Source organism: Hakea prostrata, chromosome 3, assembly GCF_041222555.1.
Source record: "Hakea prostrata isolate BN-2017 chromosome 3, UWA_Hpros_2, whole genome shotgun sequence".
NCBI lineage: Eukaryota > Viridiplantae > Streptophyta > Magnoliopsida > Proteales > Proteaceae > Hakea > Hakea prostrata.
This window is the reverse complement of record NC_142602.1, coordinates 40,310,993-40,326,395: the sequence shown is the minus strand read 5'-3', so window position 1 is coordinate 40,326,395 and position 15,403 is coordinate 40,310,993. Positions and strand designations below refer to the sequence as shown.

Below are 15,403 nucleotides of genomic sequence, written 5' to 3'. Positions count from 1 at the left end.
GCGATAGTGTTGACCTAAACCCTAGCCATGGAATGTCCGAGATGGATGTAGGACCCAAATACCACGAGAGAACCCAAAAGATGTGCATCAGAGCCGTGAGGGAGAGTGATTTGAGACTTACCCAGAGGAGTATGCAGTTTGATCTTAATGCATATCTGCCAATAGAGACCAACATATATAGAGTTAGAAGCATACTTGTATATTGTTTCATATCATTTGCATTCGTGCCTTGTTCTTGTTATTGAGACAGTGACTATTATAATTGTTAATTGTGTTTGAACTGCTTGCTGGGTTCTTTTGAGCTCACCCTTAGGAGGACATGTTTTCTTTAGATAATATTGTAGGTACTGATGACTGCGAGATCCCAAACTACGAAGCCATGGCATGTGACTCATACGGTTTCCAAGATTCTGCCAACTACGAGCAATATAGTGAAACATACCCATGTGATGATGGCGCGTACTAAGATTAGCCAGATCTTAAAGCTTGAGTGTCTCGTACTGGAGTTGAAGACATCTGACTCTAGATTGTGTTCGATATACATAGATACTCATTATGTTTAGTTTTAGAATGATTCTTAGTTTCCTTTATTTCTTTCAGTTGTAGTACTTTAGTTTCAAACTACCTTCTGCATTGATTGTAGGGTATATTTCTGTTATACTTTATACTCTGACTATACATTGGTATCATATTTTCTGCACTCTGATATTATTTTGTAAGCCTTTTGAGATCCATACTTGATTGTTTCTTAAATTACTTGAATACAATGATTTATCTTGCTTATGATTTATGATCATCCTAAAATTGATTTTCGGGGTTGTGGATCACACGTCCGGGTATTCCAGATACGTACTGGCTGGGGGAATGTGACACTTGTTGCACTTTTACTTATTGTCTCTTATGCACTTCTTAATGGTTATTAAATGTGACTATGTTTTGTTTATTTATGGTAACTTATGATAGAACAAAATTCATTTATATTACTGTTTCACTTTATAGTGTATGGTTGTACTTATTATTCACTTCTAGTATTGTGAGTTACTTTTGGATCTATGACTCGGATTGCTCATTTACTACATGATATTAACTATCCCTGAGTTTTGATATGTATCATGGGCTTCAATCTAGATAGTCCATAGCTTATTCTGGCTGGGTCTTCGGGTATTCAGACCTGCAATACGGATCCCGAGTTAAAATTACGGGGGTTATTACAATTATCAAAGATTGTACCAGCTGTATCCAATAAGAATCCAACCCCCACAACTCGAACAACTTGATTAGGACACCCATTCACCCTATCATAGGCTTTAACATGTCATTTCACACTGTCATTTATTAGAAAGAGCACCAAGAAATCAAGAACACAAATAATAATAATAATAATAATAATAATAATAATAATAATAATAATAATAATAATAATAATAATAATAAAATTCAATGTGGTTCATGCACCAATGCAGTGCATGTATTACATCAATTGGCGAAGGAAAAGGGGTTTTAGTATGAAGGAAGAAGACGACAATAAAGATCTCAACCCAGATCGCAAGAATAACGTTACAAAACTCTTACCGAAAACCTTAAGATAAAAATTCAAAATCTAACAATAACCTAAGGAGAACACCGAGTACACATTTATAGATTTCAATCGAGTATATTGGTTGACCCATTAGACCAAGCCCTCTCTTTTTCTATTATAGATTTCATAGATCAAGTCATTCAAATCGTCCACCAAAAAAGGACAAATTCCATCTTTAAAAATCGTGTATAAAAATTACGGTCATAACATAACAACATTTATGCCAACCCAACATAAAACTGCAATTGATGCGGATCGCACGAATAGATGCACCACTGTGCATGAAAACTTTTACATTTAAAATTTTTTAGTTCTTTATTTCAGACTTTTGGCATACCAAGTACCTACCCGCAAAGTAACAGGTGTAAAGAATTTCCTCCCTCTTGTTTACAGGAGATATAACGATACAACAATAAATAGATATATCATATATAAAAGCAACCTTGTGGATACAATCATTTCTGACCTAAAAGAGAAAGATTTTAGACTGAACCAGAGAAAAGAAATAATAATAATATTAAGATCTTAGAAACCTCATGACCCAAAGGCCCAGGAAAATAATAACCCCCAGGTTTCCTAGGAGACTTGCATCGCTCACCGTTCCTGATTCCCTGTTTCTTAATTATGCATCTGTTTGATGTCTCTGTCCTCCTAACACCAAATAATCAGAGAGAACAACCTAACTAATTTTATTTCAAGTGGAACTTGGTGTCTAAGTAGGCTTTCAATTCAAGTAAAGTTAGTTGGGGACCATGGAGTAAAATAGTGGTCACCACCACCTTCATCATCAAACCAGAAGAAGTTTATAAATCCAACATCCAAAGCAAAAGATAAAAGTGAAAAAAGCGGAAACCAGATTCAAAGATTCAAAGAGAAAAGGCACTGGGAATATATAAGAAAAAAGAAAAGTTACAGAATGGAAGTTAAAAGCAATGAAGAAGAGAACAACAGTTTGGTATAGGAGAGTGAGAGAGAGAGAGAGAGGGAGAAGAATGATTCTTCTCTCCTTCCTCTCCTTTCGCTGAGGAAGTACAGCTTTTGAAAAGAGTTGGAAGGTCGGAACTTAGCATCAGAAGGTATTTAATTCTCTTTCAATTCCTACTTTTTATTAGATTTTTCAGTTTAATAGTGCTAGTTAATTCTGGTCGCTTGGTTTCTTAAATTCATGCTTCTTTGTTGGGATGACCAGTAAGTTTCTGAGAAGCGTGCTATTAATGTTATAAAACCCATAATAGAAATGCATCGTCTTGAATTCTCCATCTTTGTTGTGAAACTACTCTCTGATAACCTTGATTTGAAAACCTGTTCTTTGTCTTCTCAGGCTGCTGGGCACAATACTAATGCTACAAGAATGAGAAAGAAAGGAAGTTGGTTCTCTGCGATCAAGAGGGTATTCACACCAAGTTCTAAAGAGAAACCACATCAGGATGTAAGTTCTGAAATCATAACAAGCTTCTTCCCTGTACTTCCTGAACCCAGCTCTGACAGTGTCATCTAATTAATAAAGCTTTAAATGAATCACCATCTACAGGGATCAGAGAAACTGAAAACTGGAAAGGAAAAGAACAAGTGGGGTTACTTTGGGAGACTAATAAGTCATGGAGAGAACAGTTCGTTCATTAATCTCCATAGAGAACCCAGTAGCATTGAGAATATACTCAGAGAGGCTGAGAGTGGTCATTTACAGATGGAACAGAAATACTCTCAGCAGTTTTTGTTGGAGGAGCAACGGATTACGACGAGTGCAACATCACATTCTAAGCCGTCACAGCGGCCACCACCACCAGCAGCAGCGTTGCCCACTGCAATTGTTAATCGCCGGAAAGAAGTTATCCAGAGCTCAATAATCACTCCTGAGAAGTATCAACAAGCTATAAAGATTCAAGCAGCTTTTAGAGGTTATTTGGTAAGCGCTCCTTTTCTTCTTAAATATCATTGTTTTAAGAGCAAATTGCACTTGCACACCAAAATGAAGGCCTTAAAACACAGACACCCTATTTTATGTTTAAAAAACACAAAGACTCAAAATTGAATTTTTATTTGATATATTTGTCTAATTTTATCACTAAAAACAGTTAAATCAGTGTTTATTTTGTTTCAATTAAAAAAAAAATCCATATAATAAACAGTATTTGGACTTTTCAGTGATAAATTAAAAAATATATCCAATGAAAATCCAATTTTAAGGTCTTTGTGAATTTTAAACATAAAATGAGGTGTCAGTGCTTTAAGACCTCCATTTTGAGATGACAATGCAACTTGCTCTTTTTATTAATTAGAAAACAAAAAATTTACTGTAGAAAGAAAGATGAGATTCGAAACAAAAGCTCCCTTCCCGACACATACTTCACACAGCATACCAAGATTGATATTGAAGGGACTTTGGAGTTCTCCGGGCAAAATTGTTTTTTGTTGTCTTGTTGCATTCTTTGGGTCTACGCAGACAAAACATGCTTATACATCGGTGCATGGGACGGTTAGTATTTGGACCTTTATTGAAAAAAAAAAAAAAAAAAAAAAAAAAAAACGGTATGTGATGCTCCCATAGTAGTATATGAGAAACCCGAACAATAACAAATATAAACCTTCAATCATCACAGTGGGTCATGGATAAATAATATCTATACTTCAATGGATAGGTACCTCTGAACAACTCGGCTCAGTGATGTGGTCGACTCAGGTTGCCAACAACTGGGCCCGAGTTCAAGTTCTCTGGTTCACCTGTCAATTCCCATAATTTAAGGTGAAACAGCTGGTGCATACATTCACAATCAATCAGACATACAATGTCATGTGCATAAGAGTTGAGATCATCGAGGATTAACTGCTTTCTTCACATTTCTCTGCTACGTGTTTAAAAGAAGTTTCACTTCTAGTATACCTTATTGTTCAATTATATTCACCAAAAATAAAAAATAAAAAAATTTAGTATTCAATTTTATAATCTTTCTTAAATATGTAATAGAAAGACATGAACGAGACAAAGGATACTAGACTCTTCGCATAGAGCCATGAGCCATGTTAATTCTTTCATATTATTCCAATTTATTGGATGTTTGGTTCTATTTTTGTGCTTGTTGTTAGCAATTGGCTGGTTCAATTTGATTAAATCCGATTATACAGCAGCTAACAATGGTTCTCAATTGACAACCATGCATGATTTATTTTCGTTCACGTAATTTCCCTCTATTTATACTTAACTCTAGGAATTTTTTCTAGGATTAAATTACTAGTATCTTTTTGTATTATAGCTTAACTACAGATAAATTTTATCTTTTATCAAATTACAATTACCCTCTACTTACTTCTAACAATATTAAGAGGCTAATTTTTTTATTTTTTGGTTGAAAATTAAGAGGCTAAAATCCCTATCTTTATTTCTAACATTATTAAAAGGCTGTTAAGATTGAAAGTATAATGTCTATTTACCTTTCGTCTAAAGTAAATTAATAATTTCCAAAACTACAGAGAATATGATAATAATTAAACTATAGTATATTTTTTCTATTATTTTAGTTTAATTTTAAAACCCTCTATCGATTTACCCAAAAAAAAAAAAAAAACCCTAATGAGAATTATATATTAGTTAAAAACAGTTACAGATATACTTCAGTTCGGTGCTAGTGTTGCACCTACTGTTTCTGTTAGTACTACTATTGTCATTACTAGCCATGTTAATGAACTTCTCCATTATAAGTGTGGGGGATTGGGTTTTAAAATTACTGATGTTAGCGAATATATCGCTATACTGTCAAAACCAGTGTCAAAACAAGAGGCCATGCATTGTTTTGTGGACAGGGTAGAAGGTCAATAACTTCTTCTGGCGTGATCTTGATAAGCTTGTTTTGGATCTTCAACCTAAACCTTTCGTTATTGCAACCAACACTTGTATCAATTAACAAAGGAAATTTGAATGACAGGCTAGGAGGAGCTTCAGGGCATTAAAAGGACTGGTGAGACTTCAAGGAGTAATGAGAGGGCAGAGTGTGAAAAGACAAACAGTGAACGCCAAGAAGCGCATGCAACTCCTTGTGAGAGTTCAAATGCAGATCCAATCTAGAAGGATACAAACATTTGAGAACCATTCTCTGCAACTCCAGCATGTAAACAAAATTACTGGGAACTGGGAAGCAGCTTTGGCCAGGTGGATCACCACTCAACCAGCAGTAAGTTCTTCCTCTCTGTTATTTATTTTTTTTATACATACAAGCTATAAACTAAGTGAAAAAGGAGCTAGCATAAATGTCTATTTCTCAAGGAATATGGATCACGTAAACGTGAGAAGAAGGGGATAACTCCATTACCATATAGTTTAGAACCTCTCCACCTAGGTGCACCGTGCACCTAGGTTTTCACTCTCACGCTCAACCTGATACAAGCCACCCGGGCACACCTCTGTCAGGTTGGGCGTGAGAAGAAAAAATGGGTGGAGCAAGCACCCGGGGGAAGAGGATTTTGATTATGGATGGAAGTCCAACCTCAGAAGAACAATTTTTTCAGTTATCAGATTTGGGACCTCAAACCCCTATAATGGGTAAAAGGGTGTGAGTTCAAACTTTTGTTTTTTTGTTGTTGTCTTCATCACCCTAGTCACAAGAACTGGCCATAAGCCTAGGGGATGGGTAAGAAGGGTGCAGCGGGGTGTGGAGAATGAGCTTCGAACTAAAGGCCTCGTTAATCTTACCATTTCTACGTAGAAGACTGTCACTACTGTACAAGAAGCGCACACACACACAATTTCGAACTGAACTGAAGGCCTTCTTGATTTTAATATCTCTACATAGAAGACTATCACTACTATACAAGAAGCATCAAACTTCAACTGCTCGGTAATTCAAGAATCATGTACACATCCATGATTAAACATGCACTAGTTTTACTTTTTGGGGGACTCCTTATGCACCTGGGTTTATCATAAAAGCTTTAATTTAACTAATATTTAAGATTTCCCTCTCAGCTCCTACGAAGAAAATTATTTCTGAATCAATTTGTTTGTACTTTTTTCTCTTCCTTTTGCTAAATATTATTAATCTCTTAGATAAGAATGTCTTGTATAGATTGATGCAGGACCCCGAGATGAATGGGATGACAGCATTCTTACAAAAGAAGAAATAGAAGCAAGACTGCAGAGGAAGATGGAGGCTATAATTAAGCGAGAGAAAGCGTTAGTCTATGCATATTCACAGCAGGTACTATTTCATTCATTGACTCTTCCCATATCCTGCAATATTGAGAGCCTTGTGCATTATATTTAGTACGTATCCCTTTACTTTCGAAGGAGGCCGTCAGAAAGAAGAATTCACTCACAATATCAGGATAACCAAACAAAATTTCAGCTGTTAGAATCAGGACAACTAAACATCTTTTTTTTTTTAGGGAAAATTACGTGATTAGCTACTTTTAGGTTTTCCCTTACAAAAATAGCCACTCAATGTTTCACTTTACAAAACTAGCTAAAAATAGTGTTTCTAACAAATTTTCAGCTGTTAAATTAGGTTTCCCCTTATTAGTACTTGATCTCTTAGAACTAGATTAGATACATGAATCCCTAGATACATGTTTCAGAACCCAATTTATAAAATTGCATAACCAAACAAGTCCTAAGCAATTGTATTTCATGAAATTATTGAAAACACATTTACCGATTATAATATATAACAAAGATAAATACCCAACCATTTTTTTATATGATTTTTATGGAGGTAGCTAGAAAATTTCCCACATTCTATAATGCTTGTGAGCTTGCTCTTACCTCTTTTATTGTACTTAATTTTTTTTTATTCAGATGATGCCCCAAGTACATCTTAGACATGACCAGATCCAACAAGATCTCGCTCTAGTTGGCAAGATGTCACCGAAATCTAGTAACTTTTCCCGGGCCAACTCGAGTGAACTCTAGGGCTCATCTAGGGGGTTTAAAGGGTTAGATTAGGCTCAAAGTTGGTATTTAGCCTATTTTAAGCCTAGTAAACGCATTGGGAACCTTAGATTTGTGATAAACAACCCTAAAAATTAGTTCTTGAAACCAAAATGCTATAAGAGTGAATATGCAAGGTTATAAAACATGAAATATAAAGCTATTAGGACATAAAAATGAAAAGCAAGTGATAAGATATATCAAATAACTTAAATTGTTCAAAGTTGTATCAACATCAGTAGAATAGAACATTACATTTTTTACTCTCAAGAATACAATAATACAACCATCATGAGTTCAATATAAATTATAAGTTCATAACAGAAGAATTTGAGGTCAATAAGTCAAGGCCCAACTCCACCAGCTTTACCAGCACCACAATCACGATGTGTCCTCTACTGGTGGCTGTACATCACTCAGCCAACTTGATGAGGTGGTTTCAGATATCATTTCTTACAAAATTAGGGACAGCAGGGCATTTGGGTGTATCCCTATAGTTTCGAGCCAAGTGTTTCTTGAACATCATTTGATGAGGACTTTGCTGTTGTAGCTACAATTGATGGATTGTTTCGGTAGATCCATGGGGACTCCGTGTTGCCATGCAATATCATTGTCCTCCATGGATTATCAACCTATAAATAGAATTAAATCATCATATTCAATTTCGATAATGGCAAAGTCATATTCAATTTCGATAATGGCAAAGTGAAACCGTTAAATTTTCAAAGTTGTAAAAGTTCAAAGTTTCAATTCAAACCTGGTGACTGGTTGACTAGTGAGAATCACGCATCACTATTCCACATATGATTCTGAGCGTGGGCCACATAGGACTCCCAAATCAAGGAGTTACTATAATACCTCTCTTATGTGTCTATATGGTCTAGATATGTGTCAAAGTCGGAACATTCGAGGAATAGAACTCTGAGGTAACCTCCAATACTATGCCATTGCTAGCCAACGTCCTCTTGATATTGGTGCTCATACTAAACCAATGGCTTCTAGTTCCTGAACCATTTAGTCAACATCCACCTTCACTCCCATATGAGAACTCTCCGAGGTTAGCGTTTTAAGGAACATGATGCCCTCCATATGAAGAATAACCACTATAATGGGAAACAATGGTGTGATCTCCGTATTTATACTCCGAGAACTACTAACTCTGATGGTGAGTACCACTAGTGTCTACCCTCATACTCCCCATGCTTTCCATAAAATCGTGCATGCTCATATCACATATGTCCTTGTGGGCATGTCTTCTATAAGTCCTGGTTGGGGAACCATGGTCAACACCTTGTGTGGTTTGTGTAAATTGGGTCTCTCCAATGAATCTGATTGGTTCCTACGAGGCTGGCCCCCCTAACTTCCACCTACGCTAGCAACACCTGCGCCACTAACACTGCCTCCTTGACTCAAAGCTAGAGGATCTTAACTTGGAGACGGTTAAGTAGCATCATCATCATCATTTGTTGAGGTCCCACTCATCTGCTATAGCAAGTCGTCTAGATGGCTCCTCAAATGGTACAGTTGGTTGTGTGGCCACTTGTATATGCGCCACACCCTCATCGAAAGACATGTGGGCATCCAACTCAGCTAGGTCTATGGCAATAGTATTAGTAGGATCAGACTATCCTCTTGGTTGATGCATGACTAGTCCACCTCAATCCCTAATCTACTACTATATCACACCATCCTCCTCATCCTTTGCGGGTGGCTCATAGAAAATATCTAACAACTAGAGTGGATCTCAAGCTTCTTCATCCATAATCTTTACATATGTGCCCTCCTCTCAACCTCATGTTATAATGCACATATACCAGTTGCTTGAGTCTCCTACTTCCCACTCTGTTGTGTGTCTTACTACAGACTACAGAGAAATTGCTCCAAATCATGTCTATGATAGCACCAAAACAGTTATTATCCTCAGGTTTGGGCCACTAATTCCATGTAGCACCCGCTAGTCAGCTGCATCACAAAATGTAAGAATGCATTAGCCTGAGGGTCTTGCAAGTAATCTTAATCATTACATACTTATAGCACTTGACTACTTACCACTTCTTCCAAGCTGCCACTGTAACAGGCTTCCCAAAACTCTTAGAGCCATCCCTGAAATCCTTGATTTGCACACCCATGTTTGAAGTTTTGACAAAAAATTAGTACAAGTCTAAGTACGATATATGAAAGAAGAAGGTGAAGAAATCATGAAATAAGTTCTCACCTCTCCATTGATTATCCCCTGCATGCTGAGATCTTGCACCAGCTTCTCCACCACCTCTTGCACCATAGTCATGAACTGGACCTTAAGCCCAAGATTATGCTTGTACTAGTACTTGGGTTGAGGAAATTAAAAACTTGGTTAGTGACTCAGTTGTTTATAAAACTGCAATCAATAACATATAAAAAGTATACAACATAAAATGACTCACCAACCAAGTGCAATGGATGAATCAGGTGCTTCTCCACATCCCTCATCAATAATCTTGAGGCCGCTTTAGAGGGTCTAGGGGTAGTAGCTCTCACCAACTCCTCCATTTTCTGGAGGGCAACGTATATGTGGGCCAATATGAGCTTCTTCTCGGTGTTTGCCATCCTCAAAACAAACAAGATAGGCTCAATTATGCCCAACATTATGTTTAGCTCCTTTCAGAAGGACTCATTAGAAAAGGTTTGTTGGGCCATTCTTCTTTCAGGTGAGCTAGATCTAGGCCAACCAAACAATTCTTGACTCACAAACATTTGTCGAAGACCCACCACTTTCTTTTGGAAGCTTTTTAATGCCACATAGTTGGTGACAATCTCGTCAGACTAGGCCTCATTGGATCACCACCACACTTATCCCTCATCATAGGCAACACTTAACCATGGTTATTTGTGAAATTTCTCACACGTCTTGCTTTCAAGCATAGCGTCGATTAATTTTCTCTTGCCTAAGTCCTTCAAGATAAGATCAACGGAGTGTGCTACACACGATATCCAAAAGAGACAAATCGTGCTACATTCTTGTTCGTAAGCTTTTCCCCAGCCTTCTTGTAGTTATCATCATTATCCATGGTAGCTTCGATGATGTTGCTTGCCCCTACCTCAAGGGCCACTTGCTTTTGAGCTTTACAAGTAGTCAAAGTCTTTCACCTTGTCTAAGTCATCCACAGGCTTCAAGAACACTATCCTACCATTGTAATTTATAAAATTAATGATTGACTGTTAATTGGACTAGCTAGTTCCATCGATCAACCATCATAGTGACACTGTATGTCTCCCATCATGGTCTTAGTGTCTCAATGTATTCTTCCAGCTCCTTCTTTGCCTTAGGCAAGTATTTGTCCATTAGCTCGCATGTTGTTGGGCCTTTCACCCTACGCTTTCCCTAGCATTACTATCATCATCCTCTAGTAATATGATTTTTGGCTACATTAGGTGCAATGTTAGTGTAGAACATGATCCTGCTGATTGCATCCCTGGCCTGATCCTCCCTACTACCACCAACAAAAAACATGTGGGGGATGGTTCATTGATCTAGGTCATGTTTCCTAAATGTGTTGCGGTCTTTCTCTAGTATAGGACCACTTTATTTTAACCATGCTCCTCCCTATGTTTGGTCTTCCTCTTCCTCTCACCTCCCTCTTGAAATCTAGATGAGCTGATGACCCTGACTCAGATGCATCTACTCCTTTAGCCTACTCATATTGCCTTACATTATCAATATGCATGGAATGTTTGCCAGCTCCAAATGCAGCCTTCATTTGTCTCCATTCTGCTGCTAACTCCGCACCCATACTCATCGCAACCACATCATCATCTGACACCTCATCAATATCCATGAAAAGCCTCTACAAAATTGCTTCCTCAAACTCGCACTGTCGTCTTGCCCTCTCTACCTTCTTCTATCTCCCTCCTTTCAAAGGCTGCAATGGCTTGCTGTATTTCATATGGCACCTAAGCATACTTGGCCACACATCCTTGTATCTCCCACCAAGTTTTGTTTCAATCTAATTGCACCACCAGAATTTAACACCTTCAAGTAATATTTACATTTTTGACTTCTTGTTTTCGATTTTCAAAGGTCACCATGTTGCCAAGCAATGTCATGTGCCTCAGTGCTTGTGCCACTCCCACTACTAGCTCCTCTATTTAAACTAATACACATTACACAACATAAATATACATTCTCACTTATCTATAAAATAATCAAGGTAAACAACTAAAACATTCCATCACACTAGTACACTGATAGAGTAATGTATCCAACATCTAAAACAATAAATCAATACGAAAAGTATTTTTAGTTTAATTCAAAATATATAAAAATAATCTATAAAAAAAAATGCACACTTTGTTCTAAGAATACGTACATAGCATGATTATATTAATGAGGCTGTATTTTTAAAATAGATGGCATAACATAAAAATCTTTTTAAAAAAAATGACAAATTTCATAAATAAAAATATTTTTCATAATTATTTTAATTAATTTATTAAACCTGAAAATTAAAGAAAAATAACAAGAAGCATAAAAAAAAATTGACTCATCGCCCTTCCGACTGAGTCTAACATATATTAGAATGAGTTTCGTCACCTATGTATTGTTCAATATTTTGATTTTAACTTAGGAATTTTATTTTTACTCTAAAAATTCAAAAAATAAATTAATAATAGAAAATTCATTTTTTTTCCTTTGAAAATGTAGCAAGATGTTTGATCATATGTCAAAATTACACTCAAAGACCAACTCTAGACATAGTATCTGAGAAAAATCAAATTTTGGGGGAAAATTTCACCTGGGTTGAAGCTCTTTCAAATGGCTTTGATGGATCTTCTTTTCTTGACGTAGATGTGTTAAACCTCACTTAGGAGTGTTGTAGAACAAGATCCGACATCAATCCCGCAAAAAATTAAGTTGGGAAGCTATCAAGGAGATGGCAAGCAATAGCAGGTGAGATAGGTTGAAACAAGACTAGATCTCGACTTGTCTCACTCAAGAGTTTTGTAAAAAACGAAGCTGGTTTGACTGACATCTTGGATCAAATCCAGATCTCAACTTGACTGCGACCCTGGTCAAGATCCATAACCTTTCTGGACTCCATTGGGATCTCGTCTCGCCATGGTCAAAAATCAAGGTATCGAGTGAGATCCCTAACCATGATTTTAGGTTGACCCAAGCAAACATACACATGTTGGACTGAGTTAGACATGAACTTTTTATAACATTCATTGGAATTTGATTAAATCATTGCTAAGTTTAGGATTTTGACATTTTTTTTTAATTTTTTATTTTTTGTGGTGGACAACTGTCAGCTATGAGACCGTTTAGATGGTTACCATGTAAATGGTTACCATGTAAATGAGACCGTTTAGATAGTTACCATGCCAATGGAGGAGTAGTAGGATGGTTAGGAACCTGCTTTTCAGTGGAAAGGTCATGGGTTCAACTCCTACCGGCGGCATATGTAATATCCCTATCCCCATATATAAAAAGCGCCTTTGTACCAAAAAAAAATGAGACCGGTTAGATGCTTACCATATGAATTTACAAATACACCCCCATAATTTTTATTAAACTATCAAACTAAAAAGTGTTTAATCGACACCTCTTAGTGAAGAAATCATGAGTTCAACTTTCACTAATGAAATATGTAGAGAGAGAGGTTTGTATTTTATTTTCTTCATTTTTGCTACCATATAGGGGAACTAATAACCCACTTGATAACTTATTGGAAAAAACTTCTAGTGTTTTGCTTCAAGAAATAGAAAAATTCAACAAAACCATTTGATAAAACTATTTTGTTTCTAGTAATTTTTGCTATATAAAATGAAATCTATGAAAATTTCTGCTAGGAGAAAAACTTTTTGATGCAACAACAATTGTTGTTGTGTTTGTTTTTTGAAGTAAAAGTTGGGCACACTAGGTTCAAGTGAAACAATTTTAGTATTCATGGAACTTGGCATCCTAAACATAAGAACCCACAAAAAACCCTATCAAATGGTTAAAGAAAACTTCCATTCGTTACTTCGTCAACCCTAACAGTAGAGATCATTTAGTTCTTCATATTCTCTATCTCTAGTGACCAAAGTTCCTCTTCATCTTCTGTGCCTCTATGAAATCCTAGCCCCTATCTTGTGAAACAGGTCCCTATTCTTCATCTTCTCTATCTTTGGTTATTGCAAGAAAATGCCTTTTGATACTGTTCCTGCTTCCAGAAGCAAGTTTTATCAAGTGCCTATAGAATCCTTTACCCAACTAAGTCTATGAATATATACCTATGTTCTCGTATTAGGTCATTGTGAAGTTTAGGACTTTTCATTCAAAGGTTTTTGGGTGAGAGTTTTGTAACGTCATCTAGTGATTTGGGTTGAGATCTCCATTGTAATCTAGTTTTTACATAATGAAAGCTCTGTCTTAACCGCGGACATAACACACCACTTTGGTGTGTGAATCATGTTAAATCTTTGTGATCCTTTGATTTGTTTTGATTTTTTACACGGTTTCTTGATGTTTGTTCTAAAATCTATGATGAAAATTATTTTCAAGAACAAAACAGGGAGGTAAAATAGTGACGCCACATTACAATCTTGTTATATACACACACATGAATGCATCTGCAGCTTTTACACTACTCATACATGGATTCTTTTACAAAATTTAAATGATTGTTCATGGTGCCATATCCAGCTGTTCAAAACTACTCCAGAATCAGCTAAAGAAGCCCTCATGGAGATCCGGTCAGGAGGGCTCCCCTGGTGGGAGAACCATGCAACAAAAGCTGATCTTCCTAGCAACAGTAACCAACCAAGGCTTGACTTTAGTAATTTGGAAACCAATACCCCGATATCTTCAAAATCTACTGTTATCCCCAATAATACCAAGCATGCACCAGTGCCAACAACAGCAAGAACAACAACAACAGCAACAACTGCAACACCAGAAACAGCAGTGCACATAAATAGCTCAACACCAAAGAAACATGTAAAATCAGGGACAGGTACTGGTAAGTTGTCATACGATATGCCTTTTAGAGACGATGAAAGCCTTATGAGCTGCCCACCCTTTTCAGTGCCAAATTACATGGTACCTACCATTTCTGCAAAAGCGAAGGTGAGAGATCATAGTAACCCTAAGGAAAGGTCGACACCACCAGGCTCAAGTCATAATCGAAAAAGGCGTCTTTCATTTCCTTTAACTCAAAGTATTGGATCAATAAGATGGAACAAGAGTTCCTTCTTCTCAAGCAAAGACACTAGCTCTCATCCTGGGAAACAACATACCTTGAAATCCATAAGTAATATGAGTATGGATTCGATTGCTTCTTTGCCTGCTGGAGTTGGAAGGAAGCCATTCATGAGATTTGTATGATTATTATTTTATATTTGCTTCTTTTTCCTCCTCTTATTCATGCATTATTGTTTTTTTTTTTTTTTTTTTGTTTTTTTTTGGGTAATCTTGTTATTTTGATTTTTGGGTGATTCGTAAAAAGTGTGGATTGAATGAATTTCTTGAAACTAAAATCTCGGATTTTTATTTGTACAATATAAGAACTACATAAGTTTTTCATTTGAAGAAGGAAATAAGATTTGATTGCTGATTGTGGAGATCTATTACCTATCAATGTCACAAATCAAGTATATTACCTCCATTGTAAGATGATTATTGGTTCATAAGAGTTAGAAATCAATTGCTAATAGAGAGAGAGAGGTAAGTAAAACTGTTAGTGTCTATTGGATGGTTCTCAAAAGTGAGCCTACCCTCATGCAAGTGGTTGGTCTTTCACTTACCATTGAGAGTTCGACAGATGGTTGTACACACATTCAATAACTACATCATTGGAGGCATTCCTCAACCAACCTGGTTGAGCACGTCATTTTGCATGTTAGATCACACTGAGAAACGGGCTTTTGGAGTAACAATTTTTGGCGCC

At 36.5% G+C, this 15,403-nt stretch overlaps 1 protein-coding gene across 1 annotated transcript; it reads left to right on the top strand.

Annotated features, from left to right (window-relative positions):
• Nucleotides 1-2,401: 2,401 nt before the first annotated feature.
• On the top strand, nt 2,402-15,099 carry LOC149022220 (protein IQ-DOMAIN 13-like). Its single transcript, XM_089150394.1, has 6 exons — nt 2,402-2,655; nt 2,901-3,008; nt 3,111-3,485; nt 5,500-5,745; nt 6,637-6,768; nt 14,161-15,099. The coding sequence occupies exons 2-6, from the start codon at nt 2,931-2,933 to the stop codon at nt 14,839-14,841; spliced, it is 1,512 nt and encodes a 503-aa protein (XP_089006520.1). The 5' UTR covers nt 2,402-2,655; nt 2,901-2,930; the 3' UTR covers nt 14,842-15,099.
• Nucleotides 15,100-15,403: the final 304 nt, after the last annotated feature.

Excerpts from the sequence above, each read along its gene's own strand:
- LOC149022220 (XM_089150394.1), top strand. The coding sequence starts at position 2,931 with ATGAGAAAGAAAGGAAGTTGGTTCTCTGCGATCAAGAGGGTATTCACA. Across the intron at positions 3,486-5,499 it reads CAGCTTTTAGAGGTTATTTG|GCTAGGAGGAGCTTCAGGGC; the intron begins GTAAGCGCTCCT and ends TTTGAATGACAG. Across the intron at positions 5,746-6,636 it reads GGATCACCACTCAACCAGCA|ATTGATGCAGGACCCCGAGA; the intron begins GTAAGTTCTTCC and ends TGTCTTGTATAG.